The sequence below is a fragment of the Labeo rohita genome, chromosome 24, assembly GCF_022985175.1.
Source record: "Labeo rohita strain BAU-BD-2019 chromosome 24, IGBB_LRoh.1.0, whole genome shotgun sequence".
Taxonomy (NCBI): domain Eukaryota; kingdom Metazoa; phylum Chordata; class Actinopteri; order Cypriniformes; family Cyprinidae; genus Labeo; species Labeo rohita.
The window spans coordinates 4,316,514-4,340,289 of NC_066892.1; the positions used below are offsets into that span (position 1 = coordinate 4,316,514).

The 23,776-nt window shown below is 32.1% G+C and overlaps 2 protein-coding genes and 2 long non-coding RNA genes across 6 annotated transcripts; 2 read left to right on the forward strand and 2 right to left on the reverse strand.

The window, feature by feature from the left end:
* Positions 1-54: 54 nt before the first annotated feature.
* LOC127156133 (receptor activity-modifying protein 2) lies at positions 55-16,683 on the reverse strand. Its single transcript, XM_051098867.1, has 6 exons — positions 16,666-16,683; positions 16,248-16,431; positions 3,261-3,296; positions 1,956-2,018; positions 1,625-1,757; positions 55-610 (listed from the first exon to the last, which is right to left on the reverse strand). Exons 1-6 carry the CDS (start codon positions 16,681-16,683, stop codon positions 367-369), a joined length of 678 nt encoding a protein of 225 aa, XP_050954824.1. The 3' UTR covers positions 55-366.
* LOC127155924 (uncharacterized) lies at positions 3,817-4,199 on the forward strand. The gene is made up of 2 exons (XR_007825662.1): positions 3,817-3,979; positions 4,069-4,199. It is a non-coding gene; the product is annotated as an uncharacterized LOC127155924 (long non-coding RNA).
* LOC127155918 (C-C chemokine receptor type 7-like) lies at positions 14,904-20,015 on the forward strand. Of its 3 annotated transcripts, XM_051098512.1 has the most exons (3): positions 14,904-15,057; positions 18,527-18,666; positions 18,766-20,015. In XM_051098512.1, exons 2-3 carry the CDS (start codon positions 18,639-18,641, stop codon positions 20,013-20,015), a joined length of 1,278 nt encoding a protein of 425 aa, XP_050954469.1. In that variant the 5' UTR covers positions 14,904-15,057; positions 18,527-18,638. The 3 variants fall into 3 exon arrangements, with proteins under 3 accessions (XP_050954469.1, XP_050954470.1, XP_050954468.1); XM_051098513.1 differs by lacking the exon at positions 18,527-18,666; XM_051098511.1 differs by lacking the exon at positions 14,904-15,057 and having other exon boundaries at positions 18,412-18,666.
* Positions 19,975-23,675, reverse strand: LOC127155923 (uncharacterized). The gene is made up of 4 exons (XR_007825661.1): positions 23,465-23,675; positions 23,053-23,182; positions 22,712-22,949; positions 19,975-20,071 (listed from the first exon to the last, which is right to left on the reverse strand). It is a non-coding gene; the product is annotated as an uncharacterized LOC127155923 (long non-coding RNA).
* Positions 23,676-23,776: the final 101 nt, after the last annotated feature.

The following is a 23,776-nucleotide window of genomic DNA, read 5'->3' on the forward strand; positions in this document are numbered from 1 at the left end:
AAAGTCAGTATATTCGTATGATCATAAATCATACATTTTACTCTTAGTCACATGTGTGTAGAAAAATCACACACCCACTGCGTGTATTTATTTATTTACAATAATTACATCATGAACCACATGAACTTTATACATTCAAAGCAATTGTTCACTCAAACAATAAAAACTGGGTCATCACCTACTCACCTTCATTTCGTTCCAATTCTTTTCATTGTTCTGTAAAACAGAAGATATTTCGAAGAACATCAAAACAACAACTTCAAAATTTCTTCTTTAGAAGACTGAAAGTCATACAGGTTTGAGTAAATAATGACAGAGTTTTTAATCACTTCAACTCATTCAAGCTCCAGGATAATGCAAAAGCAGTCAGTCCCTTAAACTACTCTTCCAGACCACTATGTACACTATGAAGGGCAGGAGGAGGATGGGCAGCAGTGTGGATACGAGCACAACTCCAGCCGGGGCGTCGGATAAATCCTCTTCATTGCTGCAATGGCTGAAGTACTGCTGGTGTATCCTCACAAACAGCTGCTCCGTCACACGATTAGGGTAGAAACAATCTAACTCAGTGGAAACGAAGTCCATACACTGATCTAACTTGTTGTAGTGTCTGGACATAGGAGAGAGAGAGACATAGAGTGAGTTGTGTTCCTTTGAACTTTTTATTCATTAAAGAATGATTTTTTCTTAAGCAGCAAATCAGCATATTGGAATGATTTCTAAAGGATTTCTGAGGATGTGACACTAAAGACTGGAGTAATGATGCTAAACATTCAGATTTGCACCACAGGAATAAATTACATTTTGAAATATATTCAAATAGAAAACAGTTATTTTAAATTGTAAAAACATTCACAATATTACTGTATTTTTGATGAAAAAAACTTTTTTCACTAACCCCAAATGTTTGGTATGTAAGTAGTGCTACCGTTTTTATAACAAATTTGTCCTAAAGTGAGTTGTGTAACAGAAAACAGTGGCAAAACCCCCCAAATCAGTCTGGTTAACAAAAATAACAGCAGCACAGAGTTTCTTATCTATGCTTATGTAGAAAACGGAAATGTCTCTCATTGTTTAATGGACCAGAAGGTCTGTGGGTCCCTTAGGTAGGCAGCGATCAGGGTTCAAGAAATAGCTCACCTCTCTCCCACACATCCTTCAATTGTTTCAACGACCATTTCCTTTCTTTGTGCATGTAGGTAAGCAATAATTGTCATTTCTCAGTACAACTTGTGCATACAGAAACTCTTTTAGAGTGTGATGACAAGACATATTAACAGAGCATTATTTGGGCCCAGCGTGTGACAGAGTAAAACATGATACTTCTCTAGAAGTTTCTCCTTCACTCTTAAAAATAACGGTTCCAAAATAGATTTTTCCTGGAAATTCCATAGAAAACCATTTTGGGATCTCTACGGAACTTTTCAGTCAACAGTTCTTAAAAGAACAACTTTTTATCTTAGTGTGAAGAACATTTGAATAACCTAAAGAACATCCTGTGGAATATAAAGGTTCTATGGATGTTAAAGGTTCTTCATGAAACCATCAATGCCAATAAAGAACCTTTATTTTTAGGAATATTTGAAGTGCAGTCACATGTGACGAAGAAGCAGCTCTGGCTTACCTTATCACCATCTCCATATTACACCAGTTCTCCTCTCCCAGTTCGCTCATGTTGGAACTGAAAATCTGCCGGCAATATTCACCCAAAACCTTCAACACATCCTCATGGCAGTGATGGTAGCGTGTTTGAAAATCTAAAGAGTCAAAAGAGATTCATCTAATAACTGATACTGACAAGCAATCTAGTGAAGTCTAATAGCATCACAGAAATCTCTTAACACTGTCCTCATACACGACGTCGAGTCTCTCCGAAAGAGTGAAAATGTCATTATGAATGTCAACGGTGCACACGATGAGATGACACGAGTGTAAATAACGCAGACATTACGTACCTGCGTTTAATGATTTGTTCAGTTCTTGCTGTACACTTTCATTTTTGACTCTGATACTCTCATCTGGAGAAAAAAAGACCATTACCGAATGAGTAAATGGCGTTTTATCATTTCTGTTATCAATGCAATTCAATATAGAGTGAATAGATACTATATGAAAATTTGTCATTGGCATTTTTAAAAAAAATATGAAATATGAAAACTATTTTCTAGAAAACTATTTTAAAAAATTAAAGGATTTTGATATAAACTTTATTAACATATAAGTTTATTAACATGAAATAGTTTGAGATGATTTTCAGTGTGTCTAGGAAATAAAACTTCTAAATACCAATCTAAATACCAATAAAAATCTGCTCAGAGGTTTCTCATTCATAACTCATGAGACTTTACTGAAGTATAATTTTTGACTCATCCCAAACTTTCTTAACTAAAAAAGACACCAATGAGAGGTATAAAACAAACTATGGACATCATAAATGAGAAATATTTGAGTTCATATTGAGATATCTCAAGTTTGATTGGAGACTTTGGTATCTTGGCAAATCAGAGCACAATTTGCACTTCTGATTTTTTTTACCCATAATTCTGAGTAAAAGTGATCATTCACCCAAACACTTTACAATAAGGTGAATTAATTAACTACATTAGTTAACATGAGCTAAGAATAAACAATACTTCTACAGCTTTTATTAATCTTAATAGTTAACTTTAGCATTTACTAATGCACTATTAAAATCACAAGTTGTGTTCGTTAACATTAATGCACAGTAAACTAACATTTTTATTAACTAGTGTATTGTTCATTGTTCGTTCATGTTAGTTTACACATTAACTAATGTTAACAAATGACACCGTATTGTAAAGTGCTACCTGAATTGAGTTGAACACAAAAGAAGATATTTTGAAGAATGTTGCTAACCAAACAGCTGACGGTACCCATTGACTTCCACAGTATGGAAAAAATACTATGGAAGTCAATGGCTACCAGCAACTGTTTGGTGACCAAACAGTTCATTTTTGTGTGAACTATCACTTTAATATTTCACATTTCGGACTTTTCCCCTTGCAATTCTGACTTTTTGCAAATTACGAGATAAGAAAAGTCAGAATTGCGATATATAAACTCACAGCGAGAAAAAAAAGTAAATTTTTTTTTTTTTTTATGTTTTTTAAATTCTGTTACAAAGATGGGCTTTCAGAGATATTACTATAGTTTTCTAAGAGGAATAAGTGAGAAGAACGATGTCTAGGAGAAATAACTGAGATTTCAAAGAGATTTTTAGTCAGTAGTTTGCCTCTTACCTTCAATTGCTGTTATGTTATCTTGCCTCGTTTGACCTGAGAATAGAAACAAACATTTTATTGATCATCAATGTTGCTAGCAGACATTCATGAACACTACAACTTCTTATAATATTGCAAACAGGTTAAAAGTTTAACACAACACTAGTAAAGATCATAAGCTCAGTGATTCATAGAAAGCATGTAATGTGGTTGCATGTCTCTTAGCATAAGTAACTGCATCGCTGTCATATGTTCATACAGCTAAACTCATGCTTTATCTTTTAATTCTTAAACTGAAGATCTCCTACCACCGAACACAGACGGATCCAGCAAAAGCAAAAGTAGTCCAGGAAGATAAAACATTGTGCGAGACAAATATGTCAACTACATGGAGTGAGTGAGGGAGCTGTTAGGTGAATAAATGGACGTGAGTTAGCCGTGGCTGGAGCATTTAAGGGAGAAACAAAAGAGGGGAGGAACACAGGAAAACTTGGGACTGTGTGTGGCGAAAGAAAACACCCCACCCAATTCCCATCCACCGGGAGTTCGCGGATAGTTTGGGATGAGACATTTCTTTGGAGCTCCAGTTAGTGGAAATAGGAGTACAGCTTTGTGTATGCATTTTGGAGCCAGAGCTATTGACTTCCTGCCCTGATAAGTTTCTGCGAAGGGAGTGTTCTTAATTACAGGATTACATGATTACAACTGCTAACTTCCAAATGGCTTTTCAACATCCAGTAAGTGTGCTTCAGTAGCAGATATGTTTTCATTAACATGCATTTCATTTTGAGATTCGGAAAACTAACAAACAAAAACGTCATTTCAGACTTTCAGACTACAAAACTCAGAAGATTCAGAAGATAAGTCTTCAGTTTCAAGTTTTAAGCATCACAAGTTTCCATGTATTTCATAGTTTAGTCTTTGACAAGCTACAATAAATGTTTTCTGTTTACCTGACTCTTGTTTTTAAAGTGTTGATTTTTGCACTGCATTAAAACCAATGTGGTTTGTAACAATGTTCGTACAGCCTTTCCAAAACACTGTGCATGCACAATCATGACCCTAAATGAGAAAAAGTCACAAAATATCAAAAATAAATAGGTTAAGTATTTTCAAGCAATTACACAAAAATCAAACGTCAAAACCTGTTCGTTTTTTCTGCATTCACAGTTTTGCATATAATATGTAAAATATGCGCACATGCATTCTGGTGTGAGATTGTAAAGCTGTTGACGTGATAAATGTGCTCTATTTCCGATCTAGACTTGCCCGCATGTTGGCAAAGCTGTGTTTTAAGTTCTGTACCGTGGTTTCAGAGACATATTTGTTTCCGCTCCTACTGTGCTAAAAGAAATGACTATGAAACAGCTTTTATGATTTACTTTTCCTAGTGAAATATGTCAATCGTCAGTCATTCGACTGCAAAATATGTCTTAGTTTCTTAGTAGAACCTTTCAGTGAACCTTCATGTGTCTTTGTGTGAAGACCATTCATCTTTTTACACTATAAAGAACCTTTTGTGGAATAAAAAGCTTCCATGAATGTTAAACGTTCTTAGTGGAAGCATCAATGCAGTTCTATTGAAAACAAGATCAAATTCTCTTGATGGCCACTTTTCGAGTCATAAATCATTTACTGCACTAAAATGTCATTTTACCACAATTTCAGTCTTCTTGTGGTTTGCAGGTGTGATTCGAACTTCAGAGTTTAGGTGTTTTCTTTAATAATGCTTTCCTTTCGGGATAACACCTTTCAAAGTTTCTATCTGTAAGCTATATAGTACGTTACTGTTACTGGAGCTTGCAGAATTTCTGTGACCGGCGCTAATGTGGTCTGTTGCAATCTCCAACACATTAAAAAAAAGTTTTTACACTTGCTATCTTATGTTCAAACCTTATCTGATGTCTTATCTGTTGCATACACAGTGTGCTTCCTGTCTTAGTGCAAACATCATTATAGTGACAAGAATATTTACAAACAATCAGGGTAATTTAACAAATTATGCAACACAAAATAAAAACATTTGAACAGGCGAAGTGCATTAATGAACACAATGTTCCTGAAGACGAAAGACTAAGCCACTGAATATGGGAATTATATTCTTATTCATTTGTCGGCTGTTCCTATACACGGATTTTATGCATTTCGATTGCAAAAGAACGCTTTGCCATAATCACGTCTGTTAAAACTGTGTCTCAAATTCACATAATAGTAAGTAATAAAACACAACAGCTGAAATGATGTAACCAGCACAAACAGCAGGATTAAGTCATTTCTTGGCACATCGAGTTGCACGATTACTGCTACAATATGACCATTTCTGCTGACCAATCACATTTTATGCTTTAAAAGCAGCAAAACGGACAGTTCGGGTTCACACAAATGATGTAATGCAAGAACTATAAATTCAAGAAGGCACAAGAATGTTTTTTTTATCACCAACTCAGCAGCACAACATTGTATTTTTTGTGTTAATGCTGTTTTTCAGCATCCGCTCAAATTCGTGCCATGAGGGGATCTCTGAACCCAGACGTCTATATTTCAACATACAACATGCGGCTGACTTGCGTGAGGTTGCATGCTGTTTGCGGAGAACATACGAAAGAGGCAGACACGCAACAAGACTTGACACACTTTGTCTGAAAGGTTATTTACTGTCAACAAATAAACAGGACAGATTCAATTTATGATTTTTGTTCAGATAAAATACCAAAAAAAAAACCCCAAATAACTAAAAGTAGTCTTATGATGAAAATAGAAAAATACTTTAGAATAAAGATTACTTAGCATGACTGCTGATCGTACAGTTTTCGTACAGTTTTAACAGTCTAAAAACATAATTATAATTTAATAAATTATTATGTAATTATTTGTGAAATTTACTAGCAATTTCTTAGTGAAAATAGTTTCTAAGCCTATTTTTTAGTCATATATATATATATATATATATATATATATATATATATATATATATATATATATATTGTATATACACCTGAAAATAAACAGAGACAAATATAAAAAGGGTCATGCATATTTTAGCAATTCAGTTTTTACTCATTTATTGTTATGCTGATAATGTAATTTTTAATGAAAAGTGTTTAAAATCTTATTAAATAAAAATGCATAGGTATCACTGAAAATAAATTCCCTCAGAAATTGCTATCCACAAATAATTACAAAGAATTGACAATTAAGACATTAAATTAAATATGAAATTTTGAAGTAGAAAGAGTGAAATAGTATTTCCTGGTAAAACATACTCTAATAATATTTGTTTTATTTACAACTTCATTTTTTAATTAATTAATTAATTTATTTATTTATTTATTTTACAGTTTAAACTGAAAAAAAAAAACCGGAATAGAAACTATTTTCACTAAGAAACTGCTAGTAAATTCCACAAATAATTATAAAAACTGCCAAGTAAAACATTAAATTAAACATGAAATTTTGAAGTAGAAAGAGTGAAATAGTATTTCCTAGTAAAACATACTCGAATAATCTTTGTTTTATTTACAACTTCATTTTTTACATTTATTTACTTTTTTTTTTGTTTTAAATCAGCATAGAAACCATTTTTACTAAGAAATTCCTAGTAAATTTCAAGTTTCACAATTACAAAGAATTTTACAAGACATTAAATTAACATGGAATTTTTAAGTAAAAAGAGTGAAATTGTATTGTCTAGTAAAACATACTCTAATAATCTTTGTTTTATTTACAACTTCTTTTTTTTTGTTTAAACTGAAAAAAAAAATCGGCATAGAAACTATTTTCACTAAGAAATTGGTAAATTTCACAAATAATTACAAAGACAAGTGAGACATTGAATTAAACATGAAATTTTGAATTAAAAAAACTAAAATAATATTTTCTTGTAAAATGTACTAATAATACTAATATTCTTTATTTTATTTACTAACTTAAAAGAGTTATTTATTTATTTTGAACAATTTATCATACTTTTGGACCCCATGTATATTTCAATTTACTTAACTTATAATACCTAATTCATAATACCTTCATCACGCAGTCAAATAACTAGTAGCATTATGTATAATTTAGCCTCCAAGTTTGTTCAATTTAAAATGACATCTATATACATGAAGTTTTATTATTTCCAAGTCACTTGTTAAGATGAACAACTCTGCAGATTCTGTCACTGCTGTAAACTGTGATTTCTGACATGAAGCAAACACTCCAGACACAGTAATAAATAAAAAACAGGACTCTGTTTTTTATTTGTTGTTCTGCAAATAACTCACAGGAAATGGGCTATAGCTGGTTTGTCAGTGCTGCCACTACCAAACATCTGTCACATCCTGTTACATACTACCCAAAAAGCTGCCCTGCTGATCAATATCTTTATTTTGAGCACAGTTAACTGAATGGCATCCAACACTCTGAGAAAACAGTCCCATGTGTGGATGTCCGCATGCATTTAGCGGCCTGTATCTGTGAGGAAATACTCCATCCATTGCCAGATACAAGATAAAATTAGAATAAATAGTAAAAGCATAAAATCAACAAACAAAGCAAAATGCAGCATGGGAAAAATGCTGATTTGAAAACATGGTGGCATCTTTCTACAGCATAGTGTGAAATTAACACCCGGCAGCAGTCAAGTGCGGGCACGCTGTGGGTAATCTTGCTTATTTGTGTATTTCGCTGATGTGGTGACCTGTAGTGCGCCTGAAACTGACAAAAATAAGGTGTTTGTGAAACCTTAAAGGCAAATGTCTGCATGTGTTTTCAGAGCTGAATTCCTCTGCTAAATAAATGTTTTGAGAGAACTTCAACTGTCATTAATTATAATCTGCCATCATTCAGCTATGATGATTTTTTGGGTATTAGTTACATGGTCTTGTGGTGCCTGTCATCTTAAACTGGTATGTATATATGTACATACGTTGAGATTAATGAATTGCTACTGTATTGCAATGACTGATCTATGAACTTTCACTACTTGGATGTGACAATACAGTGAATTAAACTGAACTGAACTGACATGTATCATACATTGATCAAATAAGCGCTGAAAATAAAACACTCACTAAATGTCTTTAAAAGCGACACTCAGTTCTCAACATGTGGTATGTGAAACACAACAAGGGTTAACAGTCATCTAATGGGTGATTTTAACAGGAACAAACCCATCTTGACATCTCACTAAACATGCAAAACTAAATAAAATCAGCAACAATTGTACATGCAACTGGAAAATATTACATAGGACTATTTTAAAGGGACAGTTCACCCAAAAAAAACAAAACAAAAAAAAAATCTCTCATCATTTACTCACCCTCAAGTTGTTCCAAACCTGTATGAGTTTCTTTCGACTGTTGAGCAAAAAGAAGATGAATGTTGGTAGCCAAACACTTGATGGCACCCATTGATTTCCATAGTATGTTCACAACAGAAGAAAGAAACTCATACAGATTTGTATTATGCTTGTTGTTTTGCTTAAAAAAAATTAAAAAATCACACTTAATGATAAATAATGCAAAAAAAAAAAAAATCTAATATAAAATCTACTTTAAGATGCATTATGTGTGTTCATGAAAGGTCCTTCGGAATAGTAAGTTAACCAAAAACAACAATATAAAGTTCATTTTAAGCATAATTTACATGATCTAAGATCCATTCAGTTTAGATTAATAAATAAATTAATTAATAAGTAAGTAAGTAAAAATGGCTGCCCAAAAAAACAACAAGCAGCAAACCAAGCAGCATAATGCACATAAAAAAAAAAAAATTAAAAAAAAAATCTGTCATCATTTACTCACCCTTAAGTTGTTCCAACCCTGTATGAGATTCATTCTACTGTTGAGCAAAAAGAAGATATTCTGAAGAATGTTGGTAACCAAACACTTGACGGCACCCACTGACTTCCATAGTATGCGTACAACAGAAGACACAAACTTATACAGGTTTGGAACAACATGAGGGTGAGTAAAAGATGACAGAATTATTATTTATATTTTATGCACATTATGCTTGTTGTTTTGCTTAAAAAAAAAAAAAAAAAAATCACACAGTGATAAATAATGCAAAAATTCTAATATAAAAGCATTAAGATGCATTATATATATATATATATAATTAAATAATTTAAAAAATAAAAATGGCTGCCCGCAAAAAAAAAAAAAAAATCTGTCATCATTTACTCACCCTCAAGTTGTCCCAAACCTGTATGAGTTTCTTTCTACTGTTGAGCAAAAAGAAACTCATACAGGTTTGGAACAACATGAGTGTGAGTAAATGATGACAGATTTTTTTATTATTTATTTTTTTATGTGCATTATGCTTGTTGGTTTGCTTTTTTTTTTTTTTTTTTTTTTTTTTTTTTTAAATCACACTTAATGATAAATAATGAAAAAACTCAAATATAAAAGCTGCATTAAGATGCATTATGTGCGTTCCTTAAAGGTCCTTTGGAATAGTAAGTTAACAAAAACAACAACATAAAGTTCATTTTAAGCGTAATTTACATGATCTAAGAAACATTCAGTTTAGATTAACTATTGACTAGTAATGTCATGCGTTTTAAATAAATAAATAAATATATAAGAAAGGCTGCCCAAAAAAAAAAAAAAAAAAAAAAAAAAATCTGTCATCATTTACTCACCCTCAAGTTGTTCCAAACCTGTATGAGTTTCTTTTGACTGTTGAGCAAAAAGATGATACTCTGAAGAGTGTTGGTATCCAAACACTTGACGGCACCCATTGACTTCCATAGTATGCGTACAACAGAAGAAAGCAACTCATACAGGTTTGGAACAACATGAGGGTGAGTAAATGATGACAGATTTTTTATTTATTTTTTTTTTTATCTGCATTATGCTTGTTGGTTTGCTTTTTTTTTTTTAAATCACATTTAATGATAAATAATGCAAAAATTCTAATATAAAATCTGCATTAAGATGCATTATGTGTGTTCCTTAAAGGTCCTTTGGAATAGTAAGTTAACCAAAAACAACAACATAACATTTTAAGCGTAATTTACATGATCTAAGAAACATTCAGTTTCGATTAACAATCGACTAGAAACGTCATGCGTTTAAATATATATACACTACCGTTCAAAAGTTTGGGGTCAGTACATTTTTATTGTTTCTTTTTTTTTTTTTTTTAAGAAATTAATACTTTTATTCACCAAAGATGTATTAAGTTAATAAATAAAAGTTTATTAAAAGTTAATAATAAATAATTTACATTGTTATAAAATATTTATATTTTGAATAAACACTGTACTTTTTAAACTTGTTATTCATGAAAGAATCCTGAAAAAAAAAAATCAGTTTCCAAAAAATATTTGGCAGCACAACTGTTGATATTATCCAACATTGATCATTCTAATAATAAATCCGCATATTAGAATGATTTCTGAAGGATCATGTGACAATTAAGACTGGAGTAACAGCTGATAAAAATTCAGGTTTTCATTACAGGAATAAATTCTATTTTAAAGTATGTTAAAATAAAAAACATAATTTTATATTGTAAAAACATTTTGCAATATTACTGTTTTTTTTCTATATTTTTAATCAAATAAATGCAGCCTTGATGAGCATAAGAGACTTCTTTAAAGACTATTACAAGTCTTACTGACCCCAAACTTTTGAACGGTAGTGTATATATATATATATATATATATAATTAAATAATAAAAAAAAAAAAATGGCTGCCCCCATTATTTATTTTATTATTTATTTTTTTATGTGCATTATGCTTGTTGGTTTGCTTTTTTGTTTTTTTTAAATCACACTTAATGATAAATAATGAAAAAAGTCAAATATAAAAGCTGCATTAAGGTGCATTATGTGCGTTCCTAAAAGGTCCTTTGGAATAGTAAGTTAACAAAAACAACAACATAAAGTTCATTTTAAGCGTAATTTACATGATCTAAGAAACATTCAGTTTAGATTAACTATTGACTAGTAATGTCATGCGTTTTAAATAAATAAATAAATAAATAAAAATGGCTGTCCAAAATAAATGAATAAATAAATCTGTCATCATTTACCCACCCTCAAGTTGTTCCAGACCTGTATGAGTTTGTTTCTTCTTGTTTCTTCTGTTGAGCAAAAGAAGATATTCTGAAGAATGTTGGTAACCAAACACTTGACGGCACCTATTGACTTCCATACTATGCGTACAACAGAAGAAAGAAACTGGAACATGAGTGTGAGTAAATGATGACAGATAAATTTTTTTTTATGTTTTATGTGTTTATTTTTTAATCACACTTAATGATAAATAATGAAAAAACTTGAATATAAAATCTGCATTAAGATGCATTATGTGCGTTCTGAAAGGTCATACGGAATAGTAAGTTAACCAAAAACAACAACATAAAGTTGACATGATCTTAGAAACACATTTCAGTTTAGATTAAAAATTGACTAGAGATGTGATGCATTAAATAAATAAATAAATAAATAAATAAATAAATAAATAAATAAAAATGAAATAATTTTTTTTTTTTTAAAAATTAAAATAAAATTTAAAATAAAAAATGAAAATGGCTGCCCAAAATAAAAAGTTAGGTCAGGATAAATTGGGTCACTCTATAAGGTTGAATTTCTCACCCCGAGCTGCAAACATCAACATCATCTCTGCATAATCATTCAGATCGGAAATTGTCCAGCTGCACCAAGCGAGCATACTTCCTGTGACATTCAATATCGCATCTCGTACTGAGACCAAATTGAAGCGTTGCACAAAATACCAGCTCATAGGCCTTTAGATTTAATTTCAGAAATACTGCTGACGACTTGATTGCAATCACACACAACTTATTTTAAAAGCATATAAGAATTGCATAATGCAACAAATATTAAAAAATACATTTTGCATTTAAAAATGCAGAAAAACACAAGTGTAATACAAAATTGTATGAGTGCTTCATTACGAACTCTCATTTTCTTGTTATCGTAGCTTTAAAACATAGTGGCCTTTACAGTTAAATACAAAGATATTTTCGGCAGCTATTTTCTATGCAGGAGGCTCAACTCTTAATTTTCTTAATTTTAAAGTTCAGGTGCAAAGTTTTGTTTGGGTGTAAATTAAATGGCTTGGAACAGTCATTGCACTGACAGCCTAGAATGCCCTACAATGGAAATTAGGATAAGTATATATAAATATATTAAATAATAAGAAAACCTCATGCCTGCAACTTGCAGACTCCATAAAACCTAATACCTTTCACAACCAAAACAAGGTCAAATGTGATGTGTGTATGTGTGTGTGTGTGTGTTGAACTGTGAACGGCATGCTTCAAGTAAACATTGTACCCATCAACGATCTGCCAACCACAGATTACTCAAAACAAAACAGAGAAACGGGTGGGAAAGCGAAAGGGTGGAGGGCATTGTGTGAGAAAGAAAAAGAAGATGTGCCTTCTGAGAATCACTTGAACCCTCTTCGATATTTATTCAGACTGAGTCGTGTGTACACAAAACTAGTGTGTACACAAAACAAAGACATGAATACAGAAGGAATTGCGTTCAGTCAGCTATTAGGAACTATTAATTATTAATCAATCAATTATCAATTATTATAAATCATTATTGCAATTTAAGTGATCAGGACAACTATGTGATACTGACCAGCTGACTGAATGTGATCATGCTTATTATATGGTTAACCCACCAAATAAATGGATTTTAATCTTGAAATAAAATTTTATCAGATGCACTATGGAATATATATTTTTTAACATAATGCTTTTTCTAACAATGTTTTGCAAAGTTACATATTCTCTTTAACAAGTTTAAAAGGCTGTGGTGTTTTTGGTGCAACACTCATACACCCATGCAGAGTCAACCTCAGATTCCACTGATTAAACCCTACAATATAACCACAACATAACCTACATGGTCTTTGCACTTTGGGGAACCAGCATGACTTTCTGCTGAACTCAATACCAACCCAAGAGATCCAAACCATTTAAACAAACACCTTCGTCCCAAACATTTTTGGTCACTTGTCATAGCAGTAAACATGACAATTAATTAAACAGAATTAATACTATTTATAAAATGTAATTTTTTAAAATTAAAAAATATATATATTTCTAAAAAAATAAAAAATAAATTTTAATAAAAATATTTATAATAGAAACATTTACATTAAATGTAAATTTAATTGTTATTCATTTTAACATTACCTTTTTTTAATTCTAAGGCATTATATATATAGACTTCAGACATTCAAATTAATTGTCAAAATTATTAAAAATATGTTTTAAATAACAATGCATTCTAAAAAAATATATATACATATATATATATAATGCATATGCAAATGTAACATTAAATACTTTTTTTATTGTGTGTGTGTGTATATATATATGTTAAACTTCATTAAAATTACTTAATCGTAATATTATATATAAGGCTACAAGACTTCAGACATTCAAATTAATTGTCAAAATTATTGAAAATATATTCCATATAACAATGCATTCTAATAATATATATATATATATATATATATATATATATATATAATTATCATTATTATTATTATTATTATTATTTTATAATAAAAATATTATAAAATTAACTTACAAAAATTTAAGGAATATTTTTTAAAATCTAAAAGATTTTACCATTTAAAAAATGTATAATTTAAAAGGCTTAATCTAAAATAATTTTAAAAAAAAAGAAGAAATCGAAAATGCAACGAGTTCATAAATTTATATTAAAATTAATATATACATATATATATATATATATATATATATATATATATATATAGATAGATAGATAGATACAGATATATATATATATAGATAGATAGATAGATAGATAGATATTAATTTTTTTTAATTAATTAACTGAAAGAATTATTAAAATATATTGTATATAACAATAAATTCTAATTAAATATAATTATATATATATTAAATATATAATTATATATAATTCTAATTACATATTATATATATATGTACAATTTAAAAGCCTTAATTTAAAATAAAAAATATAAATAATATATAATAATATAATATAATAAATAATAATAAAACAAATTAAAAGGCAACAAGGATTCATAAATCAATATTAAAATTCTTTCTCAAAAATATTATTTCTTCTAATTCTAATTATTTCCTCAAAAATATTACAAATATTAATTGTCCCTCTGTGTTTGTTCTTGTGAGTTTGCCATAAGAAAACGTTGTAAAAAAAAATCACCATCTAAATTACAGATTTTTTAATTTTGTGTGGTGGAGCTGAAAATTGGCTGAAAGCCAAACGAATTCTGAAATGTAGGAAACCACTGACAGCTGTTCAAAGGGCATCTTTTAAAATCTGCTTACTGCATTAATGTTGCAAAATACAGTGCTAAGTTCAGATTGCGGAAGCGAAAACTGTCCTAAACTCACGTTAGCGTAAAGCAACGCAGCGTGCAACTTGCACAGCGATGCAATAAATTGATAAAAGATGTGCATTAATTACCATCTATTTCACCATCTTTCACATCCTTTTGTCTCACGGATATTTTGGTTTTTGATGCAACACCATCTTAGGGTGCTCTATCAAAAAAACAGCAACCACACTTGAACACGCCCCCTGACATGTTTATCAGTTTCTTTGTGCTTTATATGTTTTGGTGTGAAATGTGGGGCAATGCAAAGTCAGCCAAACAAAGAACTGAGAGCCCAAATAGGGTGCCAAGCAGAGCAACACCTTTCTCTCAGAGTGACACTGGCCCTCAAACAGGAGAGAGGTTCAGAGAAACCACTGAGGTCTGAATTACAGACAAGACTCATAACTGCAGAGATCCTGAAGACCTGCACACAGAGGTGAGTCAAACCCGGTTAGTCCTGCACACATATTATTAAATTTGAAACCTGCCAGGGTTACACATGCCCACGCACACCAAGTTTAATGATAGGTAGATAGATAGACCGATTTTTTTTTAGATAAAAATGCTTTAAATTCGGCATTGATATCTGTGAATTATACTAAAATAAAATGTTTTATTTTTTGCAGACATGATATAATATTTTCATAGTATTTTGATAATAGCAGTGATCAATGTATTTGCGCTTCTGTATTTCTAGAAATAATTATAATCATGTCTATGACGTTTTAACAGAACATAGGTTCGGCATATTATTGCATTTGTTTTTTTTATTGTTTTTGTTTTCTTTTCTTTTTTAAATTAAACTATTTTTATGTATTTTTATATCTGCAGCAGGTGCGTGAATATGATTTACTCCACATTTTAAAGCTAACATCTCCCCAATCTTTTATTAAAACTAACATTTAGACATTTTTTTCTTTATGAAACAACTTTTGTGTAATATAAATTATATTTAATATAAATTCTAAGAATCAATGCAGAAAGACAGTTTATCCTTAATAAAAATAAATAAATAAACAAACAAACACAGTTCCAAGGAATATATAAATAAAAATATATATTTTTATATTTTTACCTGGTGATTTAAAGTTAAAAAAACAAACAGAAAAAGCAGCGCCTAAATAAACCGAATCGACGTACATTTATTTATACCTAAGTCATTTCGTGGGTTAAACCAGGTGAAAATTCCCCTTTAAGGTAACAACTTCCGGTAAACACTCTTTACAGTGCTCATTAAAGAATTTAATTACATACTGAAAAAAAACGACAAATAAAAATTGATAAACTGATAAATGATGATAAAACAAATGTTGGATTCCGATACTCATGTGCTTGTTTTGATATATTAAAATGTAATTTTTCAGTCTAATTTTTACATTTTTGCAATTAACACGTATGGTATTTTAATACACCTTAATTTTGTTCATCTGCATAAATAATTTTATTAAAACAATGCTAAAGCATTAAATTTTGCCACTTTCGTTTATCAAATCAACACCGTCAACCACTAAGAGTTAAAAAAACAAGTTTACACGATGCTCACATCATTAGGAATTGCTTATTAAAACACTTTTCGAATTATTAAATCTATAATTGTTTTCATTTGGTAAGTGTTTGATAGCTTACGGTTGTTTTTGAAGCAGACTCGCCATGGGGTCAAACATATGATGCAATCTCGAGTTTCCTCGTCAGCATCATCATCCTCTTTCTCCTCACAACCAGCCTGTTTCTCCACAAGGACATTATAGCAAGATATCTCCCTTCGGTCTGCTCTGCTAGCTTCACTTCTGCTCAAATAAAGACACCGTTCCTCATAAGTGTTTTATAGCTCGTTGGCACGCGATGCTGACTGAAAGCACGAAAGGGATGTCACATTAACGCCAACGACCGTCTGGCTGTGGCACGCAATGAGTGGTGGAATGAGTACAATTTCATGCCAGGCGTTATTTAAAGATTTTTAACAGAGATATTTCGTGCTGTCATTCACCACAAAATACACCTGAAACTAAGGATGACATTTCTTCACAGATGCATCTGGCAGCACCTTGGCTCGAGTTACCATAGTTACTGTTTTAGTTTTTTGTGATAAGCGCAACTTTCCCACGGCATGTTTTGCTAGTCTCAAATAAGTAACATTGCGTGCCAAAACATACGCACAAATATATTAATTAATTATTTTTTTTAAAAAACATACTTTCAAAAACTCAAAATTAGGTCAAATAAATATGTACATCTGAAACATTTTGTTTTTTAAATATATAGATATATTATGTGGGCCTGTATTTACATATAGGTGTATTTAAATTCATCATCATGTCACGGAGATCAAACTGCTTGTTGCTTTAAACTATAAACTACGTTACAACAACACCACAACTTTCCTAACAGAAAGGACACTCAATAAAAAACCCACCAAGTCTGAATAACACGGCAAGGATTTAAAAAAAAAAAGAGAAAGAAACTCATCCCGACACCATAGACATACTATTGCATAATAAAACAACCAAAAACAATTTTAGTGTATGCTTTGTGCTTAAACAATTAGTGAAACCAATTCACATAAATTGTGGTTCAGTTTAAAAATGATAACAGAAGCTACACTGAAAAAAAAAGAGAGAAGTGTTTATGAATAGTTGTTAAAACAAAAATCCACAGTAACTGACTAAATTATTATTTTTTAGGATTATTTACTTACTATAAAAATACCTCCAATTTAAGTTGCAACCTTTAGCAGGCGTTTAACGTCATTTCTTTCAGTACTCAATCACTACACAACCGTTTAGAGTCCTGACTATTTAATCCCACAGTGTGAAATGATGAATGACATGACTCATTTTGTCTAACTGAGCCGAACTGGTTGATTAAATACTTATGAAAAAAAGTGTAATCTTTTGATCAATTCATGTTTTCACTTTGGGGTTTTTAGCATCTTCTAAACCTTATTCCAACATTCTCAGTTTAGAGATTAGTGTTCACATGAGACCAGAGTGTCACAAGCGCCTCTAGTGGTGGAAACCTGCAATAACACAACAGCACTGACGTCACTTTAACCCGTAAAGTCTGCCATTAAAAATAACTGGCAGAATTTTTTTTTAAATGGAATAGTTTATTTAGAACCTTTAGAAATTAAAGAGTTTAGAGTTTGAGAATATGGGGGGAAAAAACACCTTGGTTTTGTTCAGAAGAGCAAACTATACTAAAAATATACATTTAAAACTATAAAAAAATATACAATTTGGTTTAGTAGTTATTTATGTGGCCGTAAGATGAAATTCAGATGTAAACAAATGAGATTTTATTAGTCCTTCTGTCTTAAGATTTAAATGCCTAGTTTCATGATCAAAGCTCTGTAGTTTTATTTGTGGAGGGAAAATACAGTTGAGGTCAAAAGTTTACATACACCTTGCAGAATCTGCAAAATAAGAGGGATCATACAAAATGCATATTATTTTTTATTTAGTACTGACCTGAATAAGATATTTCACATAAAAGACATTTACATATAGTCCACAAGGGAAAATAATAGTTGAATTTGACCCATTCAAAAGTTTACATACACTTGATTCTTAATACTGCATTGCTACCTGAATGAGTCCCTTGTTTGTCCTGAACAGTTAAACTGCCTGCTGTTCTTCAGAAAACTCCTTTAGGTCCAACAAGCTCTTTGATTTTTCAGCATTTTGTGTATTTGAATTCTTTCCAACAATGACTGTATGATTTTGAGATCCATGTTTTCACACTGAGGACAACTGATAGACTCATATGAAACTATTACAAAAGGTTCAAATGTTCACTGATGCTTCACAAGGAAACACAATGCATTAAGAGCTGGGGGTGAAAACTTTTGAACAGCATGAAGATGTGTATATTTCTCCTATTTTGCCTAAATATCTTTCTTTTTTCAGGTAGCACAGCCCTTCAGAAGCTACAGAAGATACTTAAATGTTTCCCAGAAGACAAAATAAGATAAATATACCCTGATCTTCATATTCAAAAAGTTTTCACCCCCAGCTTTTAATGCATTGTGTTTCCTTCTGGAGCATCAGTGAGCGTTTGAACCTTCTGTAATAGTTGCATATGAGTCCTTACAGATTGATGTATCAAATACGATAAGCTGATGAACTGTTTCTATCATGTTTTACAGGTATGGAGAGCTTTGACTCAACTACACTTTTCGGTTTCACTAATGATTATGATCTCAATTACACCGATATTGATTCAGTAACCGATCCCAACGTTACTGATGTTGCGGAGCTGTGCGTAGCCAGCAAAGAGCAGGAGCGAACCATTACTGCTGTCCAGACCACAGTCTTCCTCGTCGTCTTCTTCTTAGGCGTAATTGGAAACGGGCTGGTCATTGCCACCTTCGCTCTGTACCGTCGTCTACGTCTACGCTGCATGACCGACGTCTTCCTGTTCTACCTGGCTCTGTCCGACATGCTGCTTCTGCTGACTCTTCCATTACAGACGGGAGAGATGCTAATTGGCAGTTGGATATTCGGAGAGGCGCTGTGCAAGCTAAACAGCAGTATGTACGCCATCAACACCTACGGCGGCCTGCTGTTGTTGGCGTGCATTAGTGTCGATCGCTATTTAGTGGTGGTTCGCACCAGGGCCGTTCGGAAGAAGAATTCTGGGACGCTGTTTTACAGCACACTGTCTGCGTTTGGTGTCGCACTAACTTCTATTATCCTGAGCCTGCCAGACCTGCGATTCAGCTCCTTGGAGAAAGACATGGGTTCAGAAGATCTCTTGTGTGTTATGAAAGTTTGGGGCGATGAAGTGAGCAAATGGAAGCTGTGGGCCCAGATGGCAAAGATTGCTGGATTCTGCATCCCTTGTGTGGCGATGGTGGTGTGTTACAGCGCGATCGGACGCGTCTTGATCCGTGCCGGTGGCAACTGTTGGCGAAGGCAGAGGACCTTACGTCTGATGGCACTTCTGGTGATCCTTTTCCTCCTGTTCCAGCTTCCTTACACTGTGGTGCTTCTGATTAAAATATTCACACCCACTCCACAACACTGCGAAGACTGGACCAAGTTCCAGCTTCTGGAAAACATAACACGCAATCTGGCCTATGTGAGGTGCTGCCTAAACCCTTTGCTCTACGCACTCGTTGGCGTCAGATTCCGAAATGACATTATCAGGCTGTTGACCGACACCGGATGCGTGTGCACATGGGTGTCCCACATAACACCACAGCATGAGAACGGAAGCTCTGTTACACCATCGTCTCCGGCTGCAACCATACTTACACCCCTCCCATCTACTTACCTGTCTGGCAAAAAAACATCTGCCCTGGACACACCTACTGCAAACACAGCTGAAACATTCATTTTTCCAACACCTAAATCCAGTAAAAAGACTTCAGTTATAAGCTGGTGTCATCATTAAATGCACATCAGATGATCCGAAATAAATCATTCCTTGTTTTAAAGATGATAAGTAGCCTGTGGTGTAAACAAGAAGAAAAGAAGAAAAAAATATAATTCTTTGGTAAAGCAAAATTATAAGATTAAAAATATCATAATTATGAAATAAGTTAAAATGTAGAATCAAATTTAAATTATGAAATTAAAAATTGGAGAAGAGACAATGCATGTAGACAAAATCCCTATATACAACTTTATATACACATTTTTATATATATGCTGTAAATAAATGATGCATACAATTTTTTACAGTTGAAGGATTTTTTTTTGTTCTGTACACGTGTGTGTTATTCTATGCTATTTTCATTTTTCAATTTCTGTACCTTCATTTTACCTGTTTTTACTGTTACTGACAAAACTGCAAAATAAAGAATATTTTTCTGTACAAATTACTAATTTTCATAACTTGATTTCAGGAGTAAAACAAATAATGGACAGATAAACCTTGGGATTAACTAATTTAAATGATAACACTGTACAATAGATTTAAAAATGATAAATAGCTGGTACTGTACTTATGAAACACCTCAAAGTATATTTGCTCTAAAAAGATACATCAGTAATGTAAAACTATTTTGTTGCAACAATTTACAATTGGCATTAAACACTATCAACGATGTCAGCAATAGCTCCATATTTGGTTTCTGCACTCCTTCAGATGGGAAGAGTAGCCTAACTGAACAGTTTTCCCCTCTTCATTTTGTTATAAACGGATTCTCTTTTATAATAGAGGGTTTGCACTTGCATCACGATTTGGTCAGTTACCCGGATGTGTGGCCATATTGGCGATATTCGGATGTAAACAACAGCATTGATTGCACAGTTAATGTACTACTGAATATGTTGTTCTGCTAATTTATGCTGTCTAAACCACAGAAAAAACACATGGAAACAAAAGAATTTCGTATGCGTTTTTAACACTTGCAATCCCGGATACAGATGGTTAGGCTATTGATAGGTGCTTTCGTGAAGATTCGAAACCATTTGCGAGTCATTTGCTTCGAAACAGTGATTCAGAGCGTGTATCAAACTGCAAAAGTCACATGATTTCAGTAAAGCAGGCTTCGGTATTTCATAAATGTTTATCTGATCTCAGATAAGTTGTATAAATTTGTAGGCATTTTTAATGACACATTTGTATGGTAAAAAGGAAAAGTTGTGTAGTTAATAGAAGGTAGGCTATTATATATGCATTCACCGTTCTGACCAGCAGGGGTCACCATCGTGTTTTGTTTCGAGTAGCCTATTACAAAAGACGGTGTCTGAAAGTTCTATGTGGATGTGGTGGTCAGTTTGTGTGTGAATGCATGTTTCTGACCAAATTTTTCACTTATGTTATTTCTAGTGAGAAATTATTATTATAATATTTAAAATTTCCTTTAGTTATCACTAAAGCTCACTCTGTGTTGTTGTAGTCTGAAATCAGTTTCATTAGGTTCCTTTGTGCAAATACTGCCTACAAAGTAATTTCTTGACAAAAGGCAGCGAGGCAACAAGTCAGCAGCCCAAGTTTCAAGCTTCATTTCTCCAATCATCATTGAACACTAGTGGTGCAACTCTCAGTCATCACGTTCCTTACTAATAAATTATAGTATAATTTTATATACTACTATACTATACTATACTAATTATTATTATAATTTTTGTATGGAAAAATAAATCACACCAAATTTAAAAGGGAATTTTAAGAATGCAATTAATGATTGAGTCCTTGGAGTTGTTGGCTTTACCCTACTTAACCATGTGTTAAAAATAAATTGGTTAAAAATATTAATTTAAACCGACTGTATACGCAACACATTTCCTAATGTTTTTTTTTTAAGAAGATTGGAGGTATTTTTTGTTCTCTTGATTTTTTGTTGCTTTGTTCTCAGTTGGGAAACTATAAGCAAAATTACACCAAGCAGCATAATTACCATGGTTACTTATTTAAAGTATAATTTTTCACCTCACCATTTTTTTTTTATTTGGAACAACGTATTTACAGAAATAAATTACTATTGAGAGATGAGAGACAGGATTTAAAGACTATACACAGCAAACACAAATATGTTGTAAAAAAATTTTTTTTTACGCTGTGAAAAGGTTGTGATCAATTTTTCGTATAATGTACTTAATATGACAGATGTCCGGATTTTATTCACTTTATAAATAAGTTTTTTTCACAAAGTTCAATTAGTTAATAGTTCTGTGTTTTAACAAGTAAAGTCATAACATAATGATACATTTGCAAATCATTAGCTATTTATTAATTAAAGCAGACAACTGGAAGTTGAAGTACATAGTTTTGGGAACTATTACATAATGACACATTTAACTAATAACAATTTATTTATTACTTAATATATGAATTATATAGAATAATTATTAGTTGCTGAAGTAATAATAATTAATTACACATTAACATGTGACTATCTGTGCATTAATAAAGCATGAATTAATATATATTTGTACACCCGTATTGTAAAGTGTTACCTTATAATTCTCACATAGCAGCATTTTCAACATAAAATCATACATATCAAGTTTTTAGTTTTTAATATACAATGGCATGAAAAATCTGTGCTTTTACAGTTCCAGCTCACTAATCTGATCAGACAAGCAGCATATTATACTGATAATAAGGGATAGTTCACCTAAAAATGTTAATTTACTCACCCTCAGGCCATCCAAGATGTAGGTGACTTTTTTTTCTTCCTTAGAACAACGTTGAGAATCTATGAAAAGTCAATCTTCCTGAATATAGGTTACGGCATCCAGGGTAAACACACAACTTTTGGAACATCTGAGAACGAGATCTCCTCTCACTATTGCATCTTTCAGTATTGGACGAAAGGAAAAACCTGAAAATTGACCTACTTGGGGGCTGGTCAAACCTACATGTTCTGGCAAAGGCCTAAAGTAGACAAAAAGCAGAATAACATTATTGGCACCGAAGGTTTTGATTTGAAAATGTTAAAAAGTAAAGCTTAACAGAGAATTTATAAATTCAAACTCACCCATGTGTAGCGCTCTCTTTAAGTTGATCAAGCACGTTTATAAAGATTGTTTGCTTTCTGGTAACAGGTATTAGTCATTCTGCCATTCTTTCTGAGATTACTTCTAGAGTTGGTCCATTGATCTCATGTTCTGAAGAGAGAGCAAAAACAGTTGTCAGGAGCTGAAGATTCTAGTGTGAGAATCACTGAATTCTGGCAAAACAACAGCAACAACAACAATAATAATATAATGTTTTCTCACAGGACAACGTTGTAGTGAGATGTATAGATTATCCTTTGTGTCATAACAGTCAAGTACATGTCTGCTTTACTCAGGAAAATCCTCCCACATAGTTTCCAGTCATCTTAGAAATTCAGGATGTGGATGAGCTTTCAAACAGAACCTGAGAAAATGACAATCTTTGTAACTAACCTTATCATGCTCCAGGCACTTACTTTCCCATGCTAATTCCAGTTTAGCACCAATGTTTTCTGCAATATTTTGCCTTAGTTCCAGGCAGTATTTCCGTCTCAGAAGGTCAAAATGTCTGGGGTTCTGTAAACATTACAGAATGCTGCTGGAATGTGTTTCTCAGGACTGCGTATGCGCACTGATCTAGCCTGAAAAATAAGCTTTTTTTCAACGCTATTGGAGCATAAGAACATTTATGAAGCATTTGCTAGATTTCATTGGTGATTTCAAATATGAAATTTAATCGTGAGCTTGGTCAACAGTTTTGAACAA